Source organism: Grammomys surdaster, unplaced genomic scaffold, assembly GCF_004785775.1.
Source record: "Grammomys surdaster isolate TR1022 unplaced genomic scaffold, NIH_TR_1.0 233, whole genome shotgun sequence".
Classification (NCBI taxonomy): Eukaryota; Metazoa; Chordata; class Mammalia; order Rodentia; family Muridae; genus Grammomys; species Grammomys surdaster.
The window spans coordinates 6,254,467-6,278,478 of record NW_021604678.1 but is presented as its reverse complement, the minus strand read 5'-3'; the positions used below and the strand labels follow the sequence as shown (position 1 = coordinate 6,278,478).

General features: G+C 41.2%; 1 protein-coding gene across 2 annotated transcripts in view; it reads left to right on the top strand.

The window, feature by feature from the left end:
• The first annotated feature begins 2,326 nt into the window (after positions 1 to 2,326).
• The window catches only part of Cfap299 (cilia and flagella associated protein 299), a 510,741-nt gene continuing 489,055 nt past the window's right edge, over positions 2,327 to 24,012 (top strand). The window contains exon 1 of one of the 2 annotated variants that reach the window (XM_028773699.1): positions 2,327 to 2,486. In XM_028773699.1, coding sequence (XP_028629532.1) covers positions 2,376 to 2,486 — 111 coding nt within the window. In that variant the 5' untranslated portion in view covers positions 2,327 to 2,375. The remainder of the gene's footprint in view (positions 2,487 to 24,012) is intronic. The other variant, XM_028773700.1, reaches the window with a different exon arrangement.

The window sequence follows — 24,012 nt, the reverse complement described above, 5'->3', positions numbered from 1 at the left end:
ATAGAAAAGAGACTTGCCTAATCTTACACATTTCATGGTTGCCATTCCTTCATAGCATTTCTCAGGCTCAGGTCTAAAGTGTTTCTGAAGCCTAAGTGAAAATCTAGAAGACTGTGTTGTTGGGCTTACTGTAATTTTAACCTTTCCATGTAGAATGGGCCTCATTTATAAATTTCTTTCACTACTAATAAAGACACTGCTCTGTTAAAAGTGTTTGGACAGTATTAGAGTCATTGATTGGAAATATCTTTAAATTGTTTAAATTTTTATGCTTTCAGGATTATTTCACCAAAGAGGTACTGACTGGACGGTCAGTTTAAGGAAGCATCCCTAAAAATGTACAACTACAGTGGATCATACTAGAACAATGAAGGTGAAAATAGTCCTTGAATCAGAGTGCCACAGTGTCACGAGTTCAAACATTCCTTAGCTGTTTTATTATTTCAAGAGAATGATAAAACCTTGGTGTGGGAGGATGTCAGCAACAACTGTAATACCTGTAAGCAGCCAAGCACTCCCGAGACGAGCAGCGTGTAGTAGTGTGAGTTTCATTACTGGTCATCACAGCTTTTCCTGTCCAAGGACGTGACTGGTGTCTTTTGAAACTTCTTTTTACAACTGCTTTCAGTGTAAATTCAGCTTCCTTCTCCGTCTACTCAGCTTCCTCCTTTCAATAGTCTTTCCCGTGTCCCTGCATCCTCCACAGAGCTTGTGTTTCTTGCGCCACCAGTTGGAAGATGCCCCTAAGGCGTCTAGGCTTTGTTTCAATCCGTGTTCCTTATCGAATGTTTATTTTTCTTCCAGGAAACAAAATTTGTATTATCTTTACACAGCTCCTTATAACCTCTCTTTACATCGGCATTCCCCCTGTGAGAGAAAAGGACTACTGTTACTTTTGCGTTGTTCGTTTCTGCACATGACACTTTGGCCAAGTCATTTAAACTCATCCTGTCTCCATATGGAGGTCAACACCAATGCCGGTTTTCTAGTGAGTTTGTTGTTGTGATTAAATGATTGTATGGTATTTAGAACAGAGTTGGTATGTGGTAAAGTCAAATGAATTACCACACAAAAGTTCATAGTCTGTGGACCCTAGTGGCAGAAACCTTTCTAAGCTTTCTGTTGTGACCACCACAGGCAGAATAATGCCTCTGGCACAGAGAGGGGGCAGGCAATGAGGCAGGAGAGCACACGGCTGAAATGTCAAGGATCTATAGGAATGAGAAGCTGTGGGAAGAGAAGCTCATGGGTTAGAGAAGTTCAGGGTAGAGGGCAGTGTGAGAGGAGGAGCCTGGATGTCAGTTTGGACTTTGTAACAGGTACTTGAGATGCTGATAGCCTGGGGGCCAGCAAGCCCTTCAGAATGCTAAAAGACACAAAAGGCATTTGCCGAGATTCTTTTGGACCTGACAGTACAGAGACCTCTCTTCTCTACTTGTGGTAAAGTTTTAAGTTACATGGAATTTTTTCCTCCACTCTTGGGAGTTTGATTTCTATTGCTTTCTAGCTAATCATACAATGTAAATTGTTGGTAGTTGTTTATTTTAATAAAGATATAATGTACTGTGCAATTTGGGGTCTTAAATAGTCCTGGTTTTACTTTGTATCCAGATTTCCCCTCACCAACAGATGGAGAAGATTCATTGCAGAATCTGATTTGATTTCCACAAATGATGGATGTCTGTAAGTTCCCTTGGCATAACAGCAAGCATCTGTGCTTCCAGTGTAGAAACAGTTGTACTAGTCAGCTGTAATAAGAAATGTTTCAAGTTCAATTTTATACTATAGGATTTTTAAGAAATGAGTAAATAGAAATATACAGCAATGTCAGTGTCCCCGTGGTATATATCGTTCTATGGTTAGGATTCCTCCCATTTTTTAAGACGAAGGACGTTCAAAGAGACAAGATTTTTCGAGTAATTTTCAACTTACTGAATTTTAAATAACAAAAAGTAAAGGAACCGAAAGGCAGAAGGCAAGGGCAAAGGCGATCATTAAGGCTGATTCGTTTGGGAAGTTTATAAATTGTTCCTGGCACTAAAATGTAACCATAACTTGCCTTTAAGTTGTAATTTATAAAACTGACCCAAATCACGTGTTATTTTGAAGTACCCAGCCAGACTACTTCCCCTAGATTTCTGGGATATTCTTCTTTTGAGGCTCTTACTGCAAACACTGAGTAGGCACATTCGTACTGTGCTTTTACCCCCAAAAAGTTTGGGTTTGCACTGCAGGGTTGAAGCTCTCAGGATTACAAGCGGCCCAGGGAGCCAGCTGGGGCGGGGCCAGCGCTGCGCCCTCCGCCCCGCCCCCGCAACCGGCGCGAGTCCGGCTCCGCCCACAGCGGTTACTAGGGACGCGTCGGTGTAGCCGCTATGGATCAGGATGAGGGGCTGACGGCCGTGGACAACATTGTCACGCAGTTCAACACTTACGAAGACTTCCTGGACTCGCAGATCACCACAGTCGACCTGTACTACCTGGAGGTAAGCGCGGGGTCCGCCTTGCCAGCCGCGGCGGGGCTTGGTCGCCCCCTGGCGGTGACGGCGCGCAGCGCAGATCGCTGGCTTCGAGAAGCTTCCTCCGCTGGCTTCAGGAGTCCCCAGTCCTCCAAGCGCTGGTGTGCAGCACACAGGCTACTGTAGACTTGGTCGCTGTAAAATGGTAATCACGACAGAAGGCGCGAAACCAGTAGGACCGGTTGCTGTGTGCACATGAGGGCAGGGCAGCGGGAGGACCCAGTTGCGGGGGTGGGGGTAGGGTGGGGAACGCAGTGGGAGGGATCTGCAAGTCAGGAGCCCCAAACTCCCAACTGCAAATCTCACAGCCGGGGACCCAGGCTTTCACAAAGGGACAAGCGGCCATCTCCCTATTCAGGACAAACAGAACATGCACCATTTTGGGGAAGTAAGCCATAGAGAAGTCTGGGAAGGATTTGAATCCGGCCAACTCCCCTCATTTTTCCTGTGCGCAAGGCAGTTTAGCATATAGACACCCTTCCTTTTTTAATATGTGCCACAGTATGAAAATAATCTTAGATGAAGATAGTTTGTTCCTTTGGAAATTATTTGTTAAAATAGTTGTAAGTGGTTTCTAACAAGGCATGATTTCTGACAACAACATCACCAAACAACCAAGCTTTTACGTTTATTAGACGGGTAACCTAAAGTTGCATTTATGTGTACACACCCATACATAAAATGGTGGCAGCAGTTGGAATCAGCGGGCAATTTGGAATCGGTTCTGAACTGTGGGTCCAGGGATTGAACTCAAAGTTTGGTAACAAGCACCCTTCCCTTCTCTCCAGCTCTTAGCCAATATTTTAAACCCACAGGAGTTACCTTAAATCCTTGCATCTAAGCCACTGAAATGAAGGAAAAATCTAATGCTGCTTCTCTGTGTTTACATACAAGTTTTTGAACGTTAAAAAGAGTCCCACAAAGGACGAAGTGTGGGTAATAAATCTCTTAATATATAAATTCATCTTTGTAGCCCAGGTGGGACATTCCAAACTTAAGGCTAATAGGACAGATTTTAATATTTTTTAAAAGGTAGATTTTTAGGTAAGAAACTAAAAGTGTTAATGTTCGTGAGAGATGAGAGATTGTTGTGCTATTACTACATTAAATTAGAGGTGAGAAATAACTAAAGTTTCATCAGTCAGAACAGAGAATGGTATCACTGTTGAGGGAATGACATGTGCTATTGTATTTGGAATTATTTAGATCTTTTTAACGTTCATAAAAAAATATGATGAGGTTGAATAATGACACAACCTGTGGGCATGTCCCAGTGCATAGCCAGTGTGCAAGTTGTTTATGTGTGTATTTGTGCCTGTGGGCGTGTCCCAGTGCATAGCCAGTGTGGAAGTTGTTTATGTGTATTTGTGCCTGTGGGCGTGTCCCAGTGCATAGCCAGTGTGGAAGTTGTTTATGTGTATTTGTGTGCCTGTGGGCGTGTCCCAGTGCATAGCCAGTGTAGAGGTCAGAGGGCAACTTCCTGGAACGGATTACTTCTTTAAACTCAAGTCACCAGGCATGGGGGCCAGTGCCTTTGCTTGTTGAGCCATTTCATTGACCCTGATGATAGCGTGTAAAGTGCTATTATCTGTGGAGAGGTAGGTTCTCAAATGAGACTGCAAGGTGAGGACCGTTTAAGTCACTTAGAAAGTAGAGTCCTCAGAATCCTTTCAATAATACCACAAGCAAACTACTCACTGACCATGCTATTTAAAGCGAACCCCCCTTTTCTTGTCATCAGAAATTGACTCAGGTTGCAGTGATATAATTTTTTTTAAAAAAGTAACACAATTATATTTATCTCATATAATGTGGTATTTTGAAATCCACATGAAATATACATACTGTAGTACAACTAAAATAGAAATAGTTAACAATTGTAATCCATACTGTAAGTGAAAGGATTTCCACGGCGCAGCTTGGGACAGATCACAGCAGGCCAAGATGGTTCCACGAGGGGAGGTTTATTAAGAGAGTGGGAGAGCAAGAGGAGAGAGAGAGAGAAGTAGAGAAGAGTAGAGGCCGGCCATGACCACGTGGAGAGAGGGAGAAGAGAAGGGGAGAGGGGAGAGGACAACCTGCAGGTGCTCAGGGTTGAGGAGTAAGAGAGAGAGGAGGGGCCAAGCAGCCCCTTTTATAGTGGGCAGGGTTGCCTGCCTGTTGCCAGGTAACTGTGGGGCGGAGCATACCTGGCTGTTGCCAGGTGACTCTGGAGGTGGAGTTTAACAGATTGCTAACAGTAAGAACATTTAAAATCTACTTCTTAGTACTTTCCAGACTATATTGTTATTAACTGTAGGTGCAGTATTGTGCAACATATCTCTTGAGCCCCTTTGAATGGGACAAATTTTAAATGGTAAATTAAAGACAGAGTACTGTAGTCAGGAGAGCTGTGAATTCTGAGACTTATTTTAAATTGGTTTGTAGTCCTGTTTCTTCATCTGAAAAAGTGAAGGGGTTGGATTAAATAACATTCATTATTCCTTTTTAAAATTAAAACTTTATTATAAAGATTGTACAAATTAGAAACACCACACGGTGAAATTAGCCAGACTCAAAGTCTACAGATTATTTTGGTCAAATGATGAGTTGTTTACACTTTTAACCAATATCTTTCACCAGTCTTTTGTCACCAGTCTTCTGTGGTACATTTGCCTCAGTGGTTCTAGACTTGGTCCCTCTCACTCACCTCTGTGCACACAAGGCTGTCTGAGGTACTCCATAAACATTTTACAAGTGCCCTGTCTTCTAGGTGTTTACTATGTGCTGCTCTATGTGGAGTATGCTCTACTCGCAGGAAGTCTGCAGCTAGTTTCCATGAAAATGGCTACCAATAGTTCTCGTTATTTATTAGGTGCTGCTGGTTTGTGCCGGTTTCAGCCAGCAGTATACACTGGGAGAGATCAGACGGTTGCAAGACAGTGCATAGAAAATGTATTCCCTCTCATCTGCTGGCTGTGGTGTGGAATCGGGTTCATGCCTTAGGTTTGGCCATCTTCTCTTGCATGAGTCCAGCCCCCTTTCCTGGCTCTGGCAGTATCTGCTGCTCCAGAGATTTCTTTCTTCCAGTCTCCTGCTGTGTGTAACCTGTTACTAGTGAATGGCTTCTGACTGCTGCTTGTCCCAGGGTGTGTCTTCATTCTTTGTCGGTTTCCAGGGAACTCTGTCCAAGTCACTGTGAGCGTTGTCTTGTTTTCAGTCACCCTACTTTGAGTTTTCCTGGTGACTTGCTGCCCTGCAGGTATTTAACACTTCAAATATACATTAAACACGCAGGTTCCATGTGTATCTGTGTGATAATCACAATAGATGTTACAGGAAGCTTGTTTCGGAAGAAGGGGAGGTAGCGAGAGAAAGAGTGAGTCCATCTTAATTATCTGATGAGCCAGAAGATGAGGAGTGGTTGACAGGAGGGAAGTAGTGCATGCGTCAGCGGCAGCAAGTAACATTAGCTTTGCTGAGCTAATTAACAATGTTGATTCTATAAGTTAGTATCATCTAATAAAACCAATCACTTCAGTGAGGGGAGAAATCATTGAAAAGCTTCAGCAAAATTGCTAAGCAGTGAGTTTTGGATTCTTTTCCAATCATCTGTCCTTCTGACCAAACACAGTCCTTCTCTTCAGTGGGTGCCTGTGGACTACTGGAAAAATAAAAGTCCCAGTTGAATTACTTTTCTCAGGTAAGGGATGATTAAAATGATGTAAAGGTTTCCCTAGATAATGGATTCCAGTAATGGATAAATTATTTGCAGATACATAAACGACATGAAGTTTTACTCAAAATATTTTTTTTCTAATACTTAGAACATTTGGGCCAAGAATCTAGCTCAGTGGTGGAGTGCTTTCTGTCCTGTGTGAGGCCCTGGGTTTAATCCTCAGTATTGGCAAAACACACACACACACACACACACACACACACACACACACACACGTACTCACACATATGAACACAGACACACACATGTGCTTGACAGCTAATTTTGCTATGCCTTCACTAGCTCAATGATTTGGCACTTTTAAATGTCTTGTGGCTAGCATACATTCCCCTCCAGTATTCTTTTTTTTTTTTGGATGTTTTATTTACATTTCATATGTTGTCCCTTTACCCCATCCCCCACCCACCCAGGAACCCCCTATCCCCTCACCCCTCCTCCTGCTTTTCTGCAGATGTACTCCTACCTACCCCCAACTCCCATCTCCCAACCCTCAAATTTCCACCCCCTGGGGCGTCCAGCCTTCATGAGGCCAAGGATCTCTTCTCCCACCTATGCCCAGCAGGGCCCTCCACTCTTACATATACAGCTGAAGACATGGATCCCTCCCTAAGTGCTCCCAGGCTGGTGGTTTAGACCCTGGGAGCTGTGGTTGGTTGGTATTGTTGCTCTCCTCATGGGGCCACAAACCCTTTCAGCTCCAATGGTCTTCACTCTAACTCCTCCATTGGGAACCCCATGATCAGTTCAATGGCTAGTTGTGAGCATCTGCCTCTGAATATGTCAGACTCTTGCAGACCTCTGAGGAGACATCTATATCAGGCTCTTAGCAGCATGCACTTCCTGACTTCCACATCAGCATCTACCTTTGGTGACTGCATATGGGATGGATACTCAGGTGGAAAGGTCTTCAGACGGCCCCTCCTTCAGTTTCTGTCCCTCACTTTGTCTCCATATTTGCTCCCTTGAGTATTTTGTAGCTCCTTCTAAGAAGAACCGAATCACCCCCACTTGGTCTTCCTTCTTCATGAGCTTCATGTGGCCTGTGAGTTGCATCTTGGGTATTTCTAGATTCTGGGCTAAAATCCAATAATCAGTGAGTGAATACCATGTGTGTTCTTTTGTGACTGGCTTACCTCACTCAGGATGATAATTTCTAGTTCCATCCATTTACCTAGGAAATTCTTGAATTCATTGTTTTTAATAGCTGAGTAATACTCCACTGTGTAAATGTACCACATTTTTTGTATCCATTCCTCAGGTGAAGGACATCTGGGTTCTTTCCAGCTCCTGGCTATTATAAATAAGGCTGCTATGAGCATAGTTGAACATATGTCCTTGTTATATGTTCGAGCATATTCTGGGTATATGCCTAGGAGTGGTATAGCAGGATCCTCAGGTAATGCTATGTCCAATTTTCTGAGGAACCACCACACTGATTTCCAAAGTGGTTGCACCATCTTGCAGTCCCACAAACAATGGAGGAGTGTTCCTCTTTCTCCACACCCTCGCCAGCATCTACTATCACCTGAGTTTTTAATCTTAGCCATTTTGACTGGTGTGAGGTGGAATCTCAGGGTTGTTTTGATTTGCATTTCCCTGATGACTAAGGATACTGAACATTTCTTTAGGTGCTTCTCGGCCATTCGAGTTTCCTCAGTTGAAAATTCTTTGTTAAGTTCTATACCCCATTTTTTAATAGGGTTATTTGGTTATCTGGAGTCTAATTTCTTGAGTTCTTTGTATATTAGCCCTCTATCAGATGTAGGATTGGTAAAGATCTTTTCCCAATTTGTTGGTTGTTGTTTTGTCCTATTGACAGTGTCCTTTGCCGTACAGAAACTTTGCAATTTTATGAAGTCCCATTTGTCAATTCTTGATCTTAGAGCATATGCCATTGGTGTTCTGTTCAGGAGCTTTTCCCCTGTGCCCAAGTATTCGAGGCTCTTCCCCACCTTCTCTTCTATTAGTTTCCGTGTATCTGGTTTTATGTGGAGTTCCTTTATCCACTTAGACTTGAGCTTTGTACAAGGAGATAAGAATGGATCAATTTTCATTCTTCTGCATGTTGTCCTCCAGTTGAACCAGCACCATTTGTTGAAAATGCTGTCCTTTTTCCACTGGATAGTTTTAGATCCTTTGACAAAGATCAAGTGACCATAGGTGTGTGGGTTCATTTCTGGGTCTTCAATTCTATTCCATTGACCTTCCTGCCTGTCTCTGTACCAATAGCAAGTAGTTTTTATCACTATTGCTCTGTAGTACAGCTTGAGGTCAGGGACGGTGATTCCTCCAGAAGTTCTTTTAATGTTGAGAATAGTTTTCGCTATCCTGGGTTTTTTGTTATTCCATATGAATTTGAGAATTTCCTTTTCTAACTCTGTGAAGAATTGAGTTGGGATTTTAATGGGGATTGCATTGAATCTGTAGATTGCTTTTGGCAAGATGGCCATTTTTATTATATTAATCCTGCCAATCCATGAGCATGGGAGATCTTTCCATCTTCTGAGATCTTCTTCGATTCCTTTCTTCAGGGAGTTGAAGTTCTTGTCATACAGGTCTTTTACTTACTCGGTTAGATTTACACCAAGGTATTTTATATTATTTGCGACTATTGTGGAGGATATCATTTCCCTAATTTCTTTTTCAGTCTGTTTATCTTTCATGTAGAGGAAGACTACTGATTTGTTTGAGCTGATTTTATAACCATACACTTTGCTGAATTTTTTTTTGTCAGGTTTAGGAGTTCTCTGGTGGAAGTTTTGGGGTCACTTAAGTATACTATCATATCATCTGCAAATAGTGATATTTTGACTTCTTCCTTTCCTATTTGTATCCCTTTGACTTCTTTTTGTTGTTTAATTGCTCTGGCTAGGACTTCCAGTACTATATTGAATAGGTAGGGGTAGAGTGGACAGTCTTGTCTAGTCCCTGATCTTAGTGGGATTGCTTCAAGTTTCTCTCCATTTAGTTTGATGTTGGCTACTGGTTTGCTGTAAATTGCTTTTACTATGTTTAGGTAGGGGCCTTGAATTCCTGATCTTTCCAAGTCTTTTATCATGAAGGGGTGTTGAGTTTTGTCAAATGCTTTCTCAGCATCTAGTGATATGATCATGTGGTTTTTTCTTTGAGTTTGTTTATATAGTGAATTACATTGATGGATTTTCGAATATTGAACTATCCCTGCATTCCTGGGATAAAACCTACTTGATCATGATGGATGATTGTTTTGATGTGTTCTTGGATTCGGTTTGCTAGAATTTTATTGAGTATTTTTGCATCGATGTTCATAAGGGAGATTGGTCTGAAGTTCTCTTTCTTTGCAGGGTCTTTGTGGGGTTTGGGTATGAGTGTAATTGTAGTTTCATAGAATGAATTGGGTAGTGCTCCTTCTGTTTCTATTTTGTGGAATAGTTTGAAGAGAATTGGTATTAGATCTTCCTTGAAGGTCTGATAGAATTCTGCACTAAAACCACCTGGTCCTGGGCTTTTTTTGGTGGGGAGACTTTTAATGACTGCTGCTATTTCCTTAGGGGTTATGGGACTGTTTAGATGGTTTATCTGCTCCTGATTCAACTTTGGTACCTGGTATCTGTCTAGGAAGTTGTCCATTTCATCCAGGTTTTCCAGTTTTGTTGAGGATAGGCCTTTGTAGTAGGATCTGATGATTTTTTGAATTTCTTCACTTTCTGATGTTATGTCTCCCTTTTCAGTTCTGATTTTATTAATTTGGATACTATCTCTGTGCCCTTTGGTTAATCTGGCTAAGGGTTTCTTTATCTTGTTGATTTTCTCAAAGAACCAGCTCCTGGTTTTGTTGATATTTTGTACTGTTCTTTCTGTTTTTATTTGGTTGATTTCAGCCCTGAGTTTGATTATTTCCTGCCTTCTACTCCTCTTGGGTATATTTGCTTCTTTTTGTTCTAGAGCTTTTAGTTGTGGAGTCAAGTTGTTAGTGTGTGCTCTCTCCAGTTTCTTTTTGTAGGCACTTAGAGCTATGAGTTTTCCTCTTAGCACTGCCTTCATGGAGTCCCACAAGTTTTGGTATGATGTGTCCTCATTTTCATTGAATTCTAAAAAGTCTTTAATTTCTTTCTTTATTTCTTCCTTGACAAAATCATCATTGAGTAGAGAGTTGTTCAGTTTCCATGTGCATGTGAGTTTTCCATTGGTTTTGTCATTATTAAAGACCAGTCTTAGTCCATGGTGGTCTGATAAGATGCAAGGGATTATTTCAATCTTTTTGTATCTGTAGAGGCCTGTTTTGAGACCAATTATATGGTCTATTTTGGAGAAGGTACCATGAGGTGCTGAGAAAAAGGTATATTCTTTTGTTTTAGGATGAAATATTCTATAGATGTCTGTTAAGTCCATTTGGTTCATAATTTCTGTTAATTTCAAAGTGTCTCAGTTTAGTTTCTGTTTCCATGACCTGTCCATTGCTGAGAGTGGGGTGTTGAAATCACCCACTATTATTGTGTGAGGTGTAATGTGTGTTTTGAGCTTTAGTAAAGTTTCTTTTATGAATGTGGGTACCCTTGCATTTGGAGCATAGATGTTCAGAATTGAGAGTTCACCTTGGTAGATTTTTCCTTTGATGAGTATGAAGTGTCCTTCCTTATCTTTTTTTGTGACCTGCCTGTAATTGTCTCGCCAGCAAGACGCACTTGGACACCAGGATCCTTCTGCAGCAAACGTTTATTGTTAATGAAAGGAGGAAGACCCCGGGCCCCGAAAAGGCACTGTTTATATACCCTTGGAGCGGTGTGTTCATTTCTGATTGGCTGCTTACTCGTTACCCGCCAAAATGCCCCGGGATGGGCTGTGACTTGGCGCACGCTCACTTCCTGCACATGCGCAACAGCTTGTTTATCAGGATGGGCAGCAGATGTCAGCGCCATCTTGTAATGGCGATTGGTCTCGCTGCTGGCACTACGGCGGTAGCGGCTTCGTATACCTCCCCCTTTTTGTTTTATTGCAGAGGGTGGTAGTTGAGATCCCTGGGAAGGTTTCGTAACTCCCATATTTGGGGATCTCACGGCGGGTCTGAGCCTCTTTGGAGGGCGATGCTCAAACTCTTACCTGTCACTGGGTCAGCCTCCCCACCCGGCGCTGCCCTGTCTTAGGTGTCCGAGGCTTATCCGTCCGCTTCGTCATTGACTTACCAGACCTACTATCCGTGGAACGAACACCTTAGTGGGCAGGGACTGTGTACAGATATGTTTTAGGCTTCATAGGGTGTCTTCACCAAAAGCCCTTGGGGTACAGCGGCCGAGAACCCAAGTGTCATTATTTACGAAACATGGATAATCAAATCTCGGGAGATGAGCCTTGTTCTACTGCTGCAAATGCTTGAGTGATTGCCACCTTGTCACGTCTGTGTTGAGCTTTGAGTTTGCAGACCAACCATAACATGAACACTGATCCACAACATAGGGCTGTACCAAACAGGCCTACCCCCATCCACTCTTTAAAGGAGGAAAAGGCCGAAGAAATCCAGGAGGAGAGTCCTTCAGTCAGTGATAGATCCACTCATGTCGAGTTGATAGCTACCACTGCTGTCCTCAGCGCCTTGAGCATCTCCTCAAATCCTTCTGACCAATTTCCTGCAAGGTAGAGAGACAAACGTCTGGACAAGTTAGCTGCTAGGGTAAAATTTTCATACTGTACACTGGTGATGCAAAGTGCACCCAGTTTTCTCTCACATCCCAATTGGGCTAATTGAAAGAGGATATCCAATCTCTCTCCCACTAAATTAAGGCGTTGATTAAGGATCATTAGCCCGCCTTTTAGTTGGGCGCTGGTGGAGGTTTGAAGGTTAACAGCCTCCGCCACCGTGGCTGACAATTGGTTGAGGGCAGTGCCCGTCTGAACAGAAGTTGACATAGCAATCACAGCGGCAGTGGCAGCAATGGCACTAACCGATATCGCCGTCACTATGGCTGCAGTTATACCAAAATCTCTTTTTTGCCTAAATAATGACAAAGTGGAAGGAGTCTCCACGGGGACAGGAACCCATTGCAGGACTCTGGCAACCATAGCACAAGTGAATCTTTCAGAACTCCAACACTGGGATATCCAGCAGGTTTCATTGGTACAATTCTTAAAGGTGGAATTTGATAAAATTAACAAAAATACTAGGAACCCAAAGCTGGAGGATCCAAATAAGGATCTGCATATGAGTCTTTTCGGGGGTCATCTTAAGATGCCACGAGTCGTCGCGTCAGTCGCTCTGGTAGCCAAAATGGATTATCTTCTTCCTGCGGAAAAACACAAACTGCTCCCCTGGATCTTATTAAAATAGGATCTGGGCCTTTCCATTGTCCAGTCAAGACATCCTTCCATTTGACCATCTCTTTTGGCCTATCACGCTCTAAGCAATGATGGTCAGCTGCCGTGTGGCCTTGACTGTCCAGATTTAAAAAAATTAAGGGTACAAATTGCTATAGAAACAGTGACTCGTGGCACTGAGGGTAGAGCCACCTCGACTCCCCCTTTTTGTTTTATTAGATAAGACTTAAGAGTGCAATGAGCCCATTCTATAATGCCTTGTCCTTGAGGGTTATAAGGGAGACCCGTCAGATGGGTCACCTCCATTTGGCGACAAAATTGTCCAAACTTTTGAGAAGTGTAAGCTGGTTAAATTAAACTGTGTTCGTGTAAATAACTGTAAAATTTGAGAATTAGCAATGTCTAAAAAGGCAACAATTTTAAGTAGTTACAAACCATGAGCCATATATTGGCTATGAGTGTACCAATTGAAAGCTTGATTTTTCATCATTTCAAACAGTGGTTACAGCACATAATTTAATTATTTGTGCTGAAGCAGGGGAAAATTCAAGAAAATGAAAATATACACTGAGAGATTTAAATGTTTAACTTTTGTATTAAAGCAACAACAAATTTTTAATGCCATTAATAATTCTGAGACAAATCTTTTTTAATGATATCGCTTCATCGGCTCTCAAAAATCACTAGTAAATTCACTGAATTTAAACCGCATCACCTTTACCAGGATGTAAAGGAACAATAAAAACAATCTTTTAAATCTATAATAATTCTATATGTATTTACTAGAATGGCAACTGAAGTAGGCAAGACAGGCTGTAATGCCCCATTAGTTTCATAAATCTTAAATTTGAACTTTGCTTTTGGATTAATTGAATAACCAATTCTTTTTAGGTGAGTGAAGTATCAGATAAAAGCCAATCTTGTCTTCTCTTACTCTAGAGCAATTCTTTTGTTAACAGGCACAGCTATAATGCCATGGAGGGAAACAGGCACAATGTTAATTCCTCCAGCATAATCATTATCTTTAACTCCTGGCCCATAAGCTGTTTTGAATTTCTTTTGAGTCTGAGGCTGACACCTCCCTAAGGAACAAACAAGGCAATAAACAACTTCTAGAAAACACCCTTCTAGAGGCAGGTCAGGACAAAAGGAATGTCTGAAATACAAGCTCCTGCCTTTCCCACTCTGTATATAGCCTTAATTTAAATGTAAATGTTTTTAATATTGGCCTATATCCTGAGGCCTGGCCCAAAGATTATCCTTCCTGCACCAAGGACAAGTTTGTCATGTACCTTGGTCACCTGACTGTTGCTCAAGCTTTTGTTCCTGGGACAGTCATTTTTAAAAACTATCTAAAGTTCCACATCTAAAACATCTGTTATCTTTACGGTTCTGTGCAAGCTATGGCCAGACCCTGATTGTATGAGGGTGCAATTTCATCGCAAAGACGAATGTATCTAAGTCTGTCTTTGCTTGTATGGTCTGAGAGCTGTGTAGGCAGTTCAATGTGATTAGCATCACACTGACCTTCTCCTACAAGCATGTTAAGATCCCAGTCTGCATTGCCTGTCTGAGCATTCATCATGGCACTATGATTTTTACTAGTGTTACTCCAATCTGAGCTCCAAATCAAGGAATCTCCTCCTGACAAAATAGGCAACTCTCCTCTATCCTCTTCTCAACCATAAACATGGATGAGTCAAAGAATTCCAAACTCACAATTGAACTGCCAACTGTAGCCAATGGAATACTGGCAGTTTAACTAAATTTTTAAAGTTCTTTTGTAACATTAGAGTATAACCATAATTTTGAGAAGCAAAACCAGAAGCAATGTAAACAATCTATTTTTTCTAAAATCAACACCAAGTAGATTACCTTTATGTTACAAAGTTTTGCTGCCAATTCTTATATATGAGTGTATGAAGCAGCTTTTAATATCTCATTGAAGAGATATTGTTTTAAAATATTATTTTTAATACATCTGGTTTCTGAATGACTATAACTCTGAGTTGAGTTAGTTTTACGCCAACTTCCTGTTACCAAAGTTGTGAATTTCTAATCACACCCAATAATTTAAGCCAATAATCTATAACCAAGACATGTAGAACATTTTTATACTTTTAAAACCAATTAGAAACAAGATGAAATGGCTACATATCTTATTTTCAGATCAAACAAAATTTGTTGCCTTTTCTAGCTGTAATTTCAAGAGAAAAGCACCTTGTCACAATGATTTTTCTAGGACAAACAACTCTTAGCTTCCTTATAAAATCCAAAAAGCTACTGTTCTCTTTTAAAAGCAGCTTATTCCAACCTCAATTCCTGGAAAGGCTTTTTCAGCTCAGCTCAACTCTTAGCTACAGGTGTAGGGTAGCTTATCAGCCTCTGCTGTGTATATTAAGACTGTCTTTAAAACAAAGTTAAACTAGCCCAAGAGTTGGATATGTAACCATTTTTGTCTTTTGAACATGCAACATAGAACATACACTTAGACAACGAAACACAAAACAAACAATCGACACACGTGGACATTGGCGCGCCAAGGACAGACAACAAAGAAGGACATCTAAGAGCTAAATAAAGAGAAATTCAGGATGTCTCCCGAATTTCTTTCTTTTTCTAGATGAGCTCTGAAATAGCCTTTTCATTCCTTTTTGCTGACACAGCTCAGAGAGAGGACAACTGTTTTTCTAAAACCCTTTCTCTCTCTCTCATATTCAAGATGTAACTTTTCATCTTGTTTATTGGAGATGTAGCAGGCAGCTATTGTAACACCTCAGTACCCTGCTTTCTTAGTTTTCCAATTCCTTCTAACCCTGCTCTTCCCACCTGAAGCAGCTCTTAGACTGTGGGGAATGTCTGTTTAGAATTCTCCTGACCTATGTTTCGCTGTCACCTCCTAGGCAAAATTGGCACCGGGTCAATACCTCATTCACCTAGACTGTATCCTCAGAGGATGTTAGCTCCTCCGACTCAGAACCACCAAGCCCCAAAACCTCCGGTTCCTTTACTGGATAAAGAGATTTTCTTTTGGAGGCTTCTCTTCCCTTCGTGTGCGTCTCTCCCAAGGGCGTACTTTCCCTTATCTCTCGCTTCCTCGGACTGAGCGTCTTCGGAAGGGTTTGTTTTCTTAGGCATGCCTTCTGAGCTCCCTTTTCTTTCTGAGCTCCTAAGCACTTCTCTCGCTCTGTTTCTGACATACTGCCCTGTAATTCGTCTAGCACTCCCTGGCCTGCCGCTACAGTCGAGCGGCTTTTCTCATCCTGCAAAACTAGAAGGAAGAGAACGAACGCCGCCTGGGGAGGGAGACGAAATAGATCAAGGCCAAACATGCCTCTCAGAGCTTACCTTTGCCCTGTGGTTCTGAATCCACTCCATGAGCGGAGGGTCTCCTCGGCACCAGTGTTGGTGAATTTCCCGGGTTTCGGCACCAGCTGTGACCCGCTTGTAATTGTCTCGCCAGCAAGAGGCACGCGGACACCAGGATCCTTCCGCAGCAAACGTTTATTGTTAATGAAAGGAGGAAGACCCCGGGCCCCGAAAAGACACTGTTTATATACCCTTGGAGCGGTGTGTTCATTTCTGATTGGCTGCTTACTCGTTACCCGCCAAAACGCCCCGGGTAATGAGGTGCTGTGACTTGGCGGCACTCACTTCCTGCACATGCGCAACAGCTTGTTTATCGGGATGGGCAGCGGATGTCAGCGCCATCTTGTAATGGCGATTGGTCTCGTCGCTGGCACTACGGCGGTAGCGGCTTCCTACATTTTTTGATTAATTTTGGATGAAATTCGATTTTATTTGATATGAGAATGGCTACTCCAGCTTGTTTCTTGGGATCATTGGCTTGGAAAATTGTTTTCCATCCTTTTATTCTGAGGTAGTGTCTGTCTTTGTCACTGAGGTGCATTTCTTGTATGCAGCAAAATTCTGGGTCCTGTTTGTGTATCCAGTCTGATAGTCTGCATCTTTTTGTTGGGGAATTGAGTCCATTGATATTAAGAGATATTAAGGAAAAATGATTGTGGCTTCCTGTTATTTTTGTTATTAGAGGTAGAATTTTGTCTGTATAGCTATCTTCTTTTGGGGTTGTTGGAAGATTACTTCCTTGCTTTTTCTAGGTTGTAGTTTCCCTCCTTGTGTTGGTGTTTTCCATCAATTATCCTTTGAAGTGCTGGGTTTGTGGGAAGATATTGTGCAAATTTTGTTTTGTCATGGAATATCTTGGTTTCACCATCTATAGTGATTGAGAGTTTTGTTGGATATGGTAGTCTGGGCTGCCATTTGTGTTCTCTTAGGGTCTGTATGATGTCAGTCCAGGCTCTTTTGGCTTTTATAGACTCTCGTGAGAAGTCTGGTGTAATTCTTATAGGTCTGCCTTTATATGTTACTTGACCTTTTTCCCTTACTGCTTTTAGTATTTTTTCTTTGTTTTGTGCATCTGTTGCTTTGATTATTATGTGACGGGAGGTATTTCTTTTCTGGTCTAGTCTATTTAGTGTTCTGTAGGCTTCTTGTATGTTTATGGGCATCTTGTTCTTTAGTTTAGGGAAGTTTTCCTCAATAATTTTGTTGAAGATATTTACTGGCCCTTTAAGTTGGGAATCTTCATTCTCATCTATACTAATTATCCTTAGGTTTGGTCTTCTCATTGTGTCCTGAATTTCCTGGATGCTTTGGGTCAGGAGAATTTTGCTTTTTGCATTTTTTTTGACTACTGTGTCAATATTTTCCATGGTATCTTCTGCACTTGAGATTCTCTCTTCTATCGCTTGTATTCGGTTGGTGATGCTTTCGTCTATGACTCCTGATCTTTTTCTTAGGTTTTCTATCTCCATGGTTGTCTCCCTTTGAGATTTCTTTATTGTCTCTATTTCCATTTTTAGATCCTGAATGTTTTTGTTTAATTCCTTCTTTGTGTTTTCTTGCATTTCTTTAAGGGATTTCTGTGATTCCTCTTTAAGGGCTTCTACCTGTTTACTTGTAGTCTCCTGTATTTCTTTAAGGGAGTTACTTATGTCTTTCTTAAAATCCTCTATCATCATCATGAGAAGTGATTTTAATTCTGAATCCTGCTTTTCTGGTATGATGGGGTGTCCAGGGCTTGCTATATTGGGAGAACTGGGTACTGATGATGCCAAGTAACTTTTGTTTCTGTTGCTTATGTTCTTGCACTTGCCTTTCACCATCTGGTTAACTCTAGTGTTACCTGCCCTCACTGTGTAAGACTGGAATCTGTATTTCCAGTTATCCTGCTTGTGGCAGAGCTCCTCAGAGTCCAGATGTCTCTGTGGTCTTATGATCCTAATCTCCTGGGTTGAAGAACTCCTGGGACTCAGGCCACCTCTTGGATCTGGAAATCCTTCTGCTCTGGGTGCAATGATTCCTCTAGGATGGCTCAGGATAAGATGTCTCCCAAGTGAAAACCAGCTAGGTATCTGCTGCTCTGAGTGCAGTGGCTCCTCTAGGATGGCTCAGGATTCAGTATCTCCACAGGAGCAGACCAACTCTGTGTCTGCCCCAGCCCAAATGCCCCTCCAGTATTCTTGAATTAAGATTTGCTAAATCTATATTTCATCTCTGCTACGACAGACCCAATCAGGGAATGGTCCCTAGGGCCACTTTCCTGGAACCTGACATGTCTGCAGGCCTTTAAGTCTGTTCTTCTTGCTCCTCCATTATGGATTTCCTCCTCCTCCTCCTCCTCCTCCTCCTCCTCCTCCTCTTCCTCCTCCTCTTCCTTCTCCTCCCCTCCTCCCTCCTTCTCCTCCTCCTCTTCCCTCCTTCTCTTCTTCCTCCTCTTCCTCCTTCTCCTCTATCTCTCTGTTCTTCCCAGTTTCCCTTCCCAATCATTGGCTGCACAGCAATTCTTTATTACCAAATGAAGCTACCTGGAGCAGGAACCCTCAGATCTGGAAGCATAGCATTGGGAACCAAGTTGAGACAAAGTGTTGAAACCAGTTCCCCGTATGTTATAACACTACAGTCTGTTTCTCCTTTCTTGGAAAATCTTCTTCTTGCCACTCCCCAGTCTCTTACTTGCTACCTAACCTCTGTAGTTATTTGGACTGAAACCAACATATATAAGGATTGAAAGCCAATATCCACATATAAAAGCAAAATGCAGTATTTGGGGTTTTTTTTTGTGTGTGTGCGTATGTTTAGATTACACACTCAAATTGATTGTTTTTAGCTCCACCCAGTTTATCTACAAACTCATAATTTCTTTTTTCTTAACAGCCGAATAATAATTATTGCATTGTGTAAATGTACTGCAAATGACCATCTAGGCTGTTTCTGATTTCTGGCTATTGTGAGTGGAGGATTGAGCATGTATCTCTGTAATAAGATATGGAGTCTTTGGTTTATGGCCCAGATGGTGTAGCTGGGTCTTATGGTAGATCTGTCTTAAATATTTTGCAGAAGAACTGTGGGACTGTGTAAGGGTATCCTGGTTCATGGCTGGGCATGGGCCTGGAACCCCGAAACTCTAAGTGAGAATCAGCAGGAGTTCGGCCACGCCCCCAGCACCCAGAGTCCTGATGCGCAGTCTCATCTCTATAGACCTACATTGTTCAGTCACGTAGGCCATTACAGCCCCTCCCAAAGTGCACAGGTAGAGAGACTAGAGGCCTCAGGCCCTAGGGATTTACATACTAATGAAGGCCAGAGGGCGGAGCAAATGAAGCATTTTCCCCTTCCTCCCTCCCTATTTAACTCAGAACTGCCCTGAGTTTTATGGGTGGGGGGAGGTACATTCAGATTCATCCACCATCTGCCTAGACAATAAACTCTTTTGGAACCAAGGACTTCCTCGTGTCATTGGGGCCTGCTGTCGCCAAAGCCTTCAGCCTGGAGCCTTTTGGAACTCCAGATGTTTCTCCTGTATGTGGGACCAGCCGAGTGGAAACCCTCCAGGACTTTTTCTCCACCACTGTGGTATATTTTTCCCCACAAAGAGCCACACTAATTTATATACCTGTCTCAGTTTTCATTCCCACCTAAAATAAAGAAGTGTTCCCCTTTCCCCACATCTGTGCCAGCATAAGCTGTTATTTGTTTTATTAATTATGGCCATTCTGACTAGGGTAAGATGAAATTCTAAAGTAGTTGTGATTTGCAGTTCCCTGATGGCTAAGGATGTTGATCTTGAAAAAACGTTTCTCAGCCATTCTTGTCTCATCTTTTGAAAACCTTGTTTCATTCTATTAAGCTTTTTGTAAATTGGTCTTTTTTTGCTTTCTTGCTGTTCAGTGTTTCGGGTTCTTTATATATTCTAGATATTAACACTTTATCAGATTTGTAATTGGTAAAGATTATTTTTTCCCATCCTTTAGGCTGCCTCTTTGCTAAAATGTTGGCATCTTTTGCCATACATTCATTTTTATCTTCATGAGGTTCTATTTATTAATTGCTGTTCTTCATACTTGTGCTAACAAGATTCGGATTCTGTTCAGAGAGTCTTTTCCTGTGCCAATGACTTCAACCCTATTCTCTACTTCCTCTTCTATCAGATTCAATGTATCTGGTTGAAGTCTTTGATCCATGTGGAGTTTTGCCCAGGATGGTAAATATGGATCTGTTTTCATTCTTCTACATGGAGCTATCTAGTTTGAAGATGTCCTTTTCCACTGTTTATTTTAGGCTTTTTTGGGGTGTGTGTGTGTCAAAAATCAGGTCTGTAGATGTGTAGAATTTTGTCTGGGTCTTTAATTCTATTAGTTTTGAATTCTATAATTCTATTCTATTCAGTTGACCAAGTTGTCTCTTAATAGCATGCTGTTTAATCACTGCAGTCCTTAATACAGGTTGAGATCTGGGATGATGAAACCACCATCAGTTCTATTCAGGATTCAGTTTTAACTATTAGTTCTGTTTGTTTGTTTGTTTGTTTTGTTTCCATGTGAAGTTGTATACGTTTTTTTCATTTTTTTTTTTTACTAAAGAATTGTGTTGGGATTTTAATATGAATTGCATGTAGAGTACGTTTTTGGCAGGATGGACAAATTCACAATGTTATACCTACTTATCCGTGATTATGGAAGATCTTTCTATTTTCTAGTGTCTTCTTCAGTTTCATTCTTCAATGTCTTAACATTTTTATTATACAAGTCTTTTACTTGCTTGGTTAGAGCCATCCCAAGATAATCATTCCTGGGCTCTTGTGAAAGGCTCTGTTTCCATGATTTGCCCCCAAGTTCACTTGACATATGTATATTAGAATGTTATTGCTTTTTATGTGTTAATTATGTATTCTGCTACATTCTTGAAAGTATTTATCAGCTGTAGAAACTTCCTGGTGGAGCCTTTACGATCTTTTATGTATAAAATCATGTCATCTGCAAAGACTTGGACTTCTTTTCCTAGTTATATCATGTTCTTGAATTCTGTTTGAAAGTATTTTATTGAGAATATTGCATCTATATTCATAAGGGAAACTGGTCTCTAGTTTTCTGTTAGGTCTTGGTATGGTTTTGGTGTCAGAGTACTAGAGACTTTATAAAAATGAGTAGGGAATATTTCTTCAGTTTCTATTTTATGTAATGTTTTGAAGAGTAATGTTCTTTGAAGGTCTGGTAGAATCCCCCCTCCCCTTTTTTTTGGTGGGTTGGAAGACTTTTAATTGGTTTTTACATTACACAGATGGACATGGGTCTGTTTAAATTTCTTATTTGATTTAACCTTAGTAGATTATTCATATCAAGAAATCTGCATTTCTTTTAATTTTCCTAGTTTGGTAGAGTACAGATTTTAAAATTATTTCCCTTGTAATCTTCTGGATTTCCTTGGTGTCTGAAGTCATGTCTCCCATTGAAACTCTAATTTCGTTAATTTAGAACTTCTCTTTCTGTCTTTTAAGTTAAGTTGGCTTAAGTTAAGTTGGTTGAGTTGGCTAAAGAGTTAATCTTGTTGATTTTCTCAAAGAACTAACTCCTCATTTCATTAATTCTTTATAACTTTTGTTGTTGTTTCTTTTTTGTTGATTTTGTCCTTAAGCTTTATTATGTCTTCCTGTCTAATCTTTGTTTGGGCAACATTTCCTGTTTTTCCAGGGTAGTGGCTCTCAACCTTCCCAATGCTGTGATCCTTTAATAAAGTTCTCCAAGTTTTGCTGACCCCCAACCATGAAATTATTTTCATTGCTACTTCCTAACTTTAATTTTACTACTATTATGAACTGTAATGCAAATATTTGTAATGTAATATCTGTGTTTTCTGATGGTCTTAGGTGACCCCTGTGAAAAGTTGTTTGCCTCCCAAAAGGTTGTGACTTACAGATCGAGAACTGCTGTTTTAGAGCTTTCGAGTATGTTGGTAACATGATTTTCTGCAGTGTTTTTGTCAAGGCCTCCTAGAATTGCTTTCATTGTATCCCATAGATTTAGATATATTGTGTTCTCATTTTCACAAATTCTAAAAAGTCTTACATTTCCTTCTTGCTTTCTGCATTGACCCAGTTTTTATTCAATAGTGAATTATTCGTTTCCACAGGTTTGTAAATTTACTATTGTTTCTGTTGTTGTTGATGTCCAGATTTAATCTGTAGTGGCCACACAGAATGTAAGGTAATAATTCAACTTTTAAAATTTCTTTTCAGTCTTTCTTTGTGTCTCAGTCTGTTGAGAATTTTGGGGAAAGATCCATGGGCTGCTGGAAAGAAAGTATAATCTTCAGTGTTTAGATGGGATATTCTATAGATGTCTGCTAGATCATTTGACTCATGTAATTCAAGCATATCTTGGTTTAGTTTTTGTCAGATGATCTGTCTATTGGTGAGAGTGAGGTACTTAAGTCACACACTATGTCTGTGTGAGACTTAATTTGGAATTTTATCTATAGTACTATTTCTTTTATGAATCTGGGTGCCCATGTGTTTAGTGCATTGAATTGCAATATCCTCTTGGACTTTCCTTTAATGAGTGTACATTATCCCTTCCATATCTCTTCTAGTTAGTTTAGAATTGAGGTCTGTTTTTCCAAATATTTAAATAGCTACATCTGCTTCTTTGTTCCATTTACTTGGAATATATATTTTTTAATCTCCTGTATCCTAAGATGATATCATAGAATATCATCCTGACGGTGAGATATTTCTTGGGTGTAACAGAAGGTGGATCCTGTCTTCTATCTGATCTGTTAGTTTATGACGTTTTATTTGACAGTTGAAACAATTAGTATTGAAAGTTATTAATGGGCAGTGTTATTTCTGTCATGTTGTTGTGGTGTGGGTGGTATTTTTCCTATCTTTTCACTAACTGTTCTGGGATTATTTATTCCTCGTGTCTTCCTGACTGATCTCTTCAGACTGAAGTTTTTCTTCTATGGAGTGCCTTATGAAGAGCTGGTAGGTGGAAGTTGCTTAGATTAATTTTTATATTGAATTGGTTTTCTTTCTCTATCGATTGTGACTGTTAGGTTGCTGGACATAATAGTTTGTGCTGGCATCTGTGGTCTCTTTTGAGCTTGTGGTCTCTGTGAATATTTGTTCAGGTCCTTATGTCTTTCAGAGTCTCCACTTGAAAAGTCAGCTGCTAAAGGAACATGTCAATAAATGTATTCCTAATGAATGGCACATTACTATGCCTGTAGATCAGAGCATCAGTCATCACCAGAGAAGCATCTTCTTGCAGTCAATAGTAGCTGACATAGAGACACACAACTGGACAGTGTGCACACAGTGCAGCTCTCATCCCTAAATGGAATGGCTTAATCAAACTCCTCTTAAAGCTTAAGAGTCTATGTGGAAGAGGAGGAGGAAAGATTCCAAGGGCCAGAGATGATGGCTGACTCCAAAATGGCAGCATCTTTTCGACTCAATGGACTAACACATGTGTGAACTCACATAGACTGTGACAGCATGCATAAGGCCTGAACAGGTTCAAACCAGCTAAAATCCCAGCACTTGAAAAGGGCAAGTGGACACAAAGTTTCAGTTCTAGTCAAGATATTATTTGTGATTGATACCTGCTAGAAAAGGGAAAATCAGTTTTCTCTAATGCAATACCATTAGGTACTTTATATAAACCACATTCTAGGGCAGGTATTTGGCAAACCCCAAATGAACTCCATGCTTATATTGTCAGGAACCATTTATTGCTTCTCAGAGAGAGAGAGAGAGAGAGAGAGAGAGAGGAAGAGAGAGGGGGGGAAAGAGGGGGAGAGGGGGGAGAGAGGGAGAGAGAGGGAGAGAGGGAGGGAAGGAGGGGGAGAGGGGGGAGAGGGGGGAAGAGAGGGAGGGAGAGAGGGAGGGAGAGAGGAAGAGAGGGAAGGAGAGGGGGAAGAGAGAGAGGGAGAGGGAGGGAGGGAAGGGGAGAGAGGGAGGGAGGGAGGGAGGGAAGGAGGGAGAGACAGGGAGAGGAAGAGAGAGAGGGAGAGAGAGGGAGAGAGGGAAGGAGAGAGGGAGGGAGGGAGGGACAGAGAGAGAGAGAGAGAGAGAGAGAGAGAGAGAGAGAGAGAGAGAACAAGCAGGGAAGGAGGGGGAGAGGG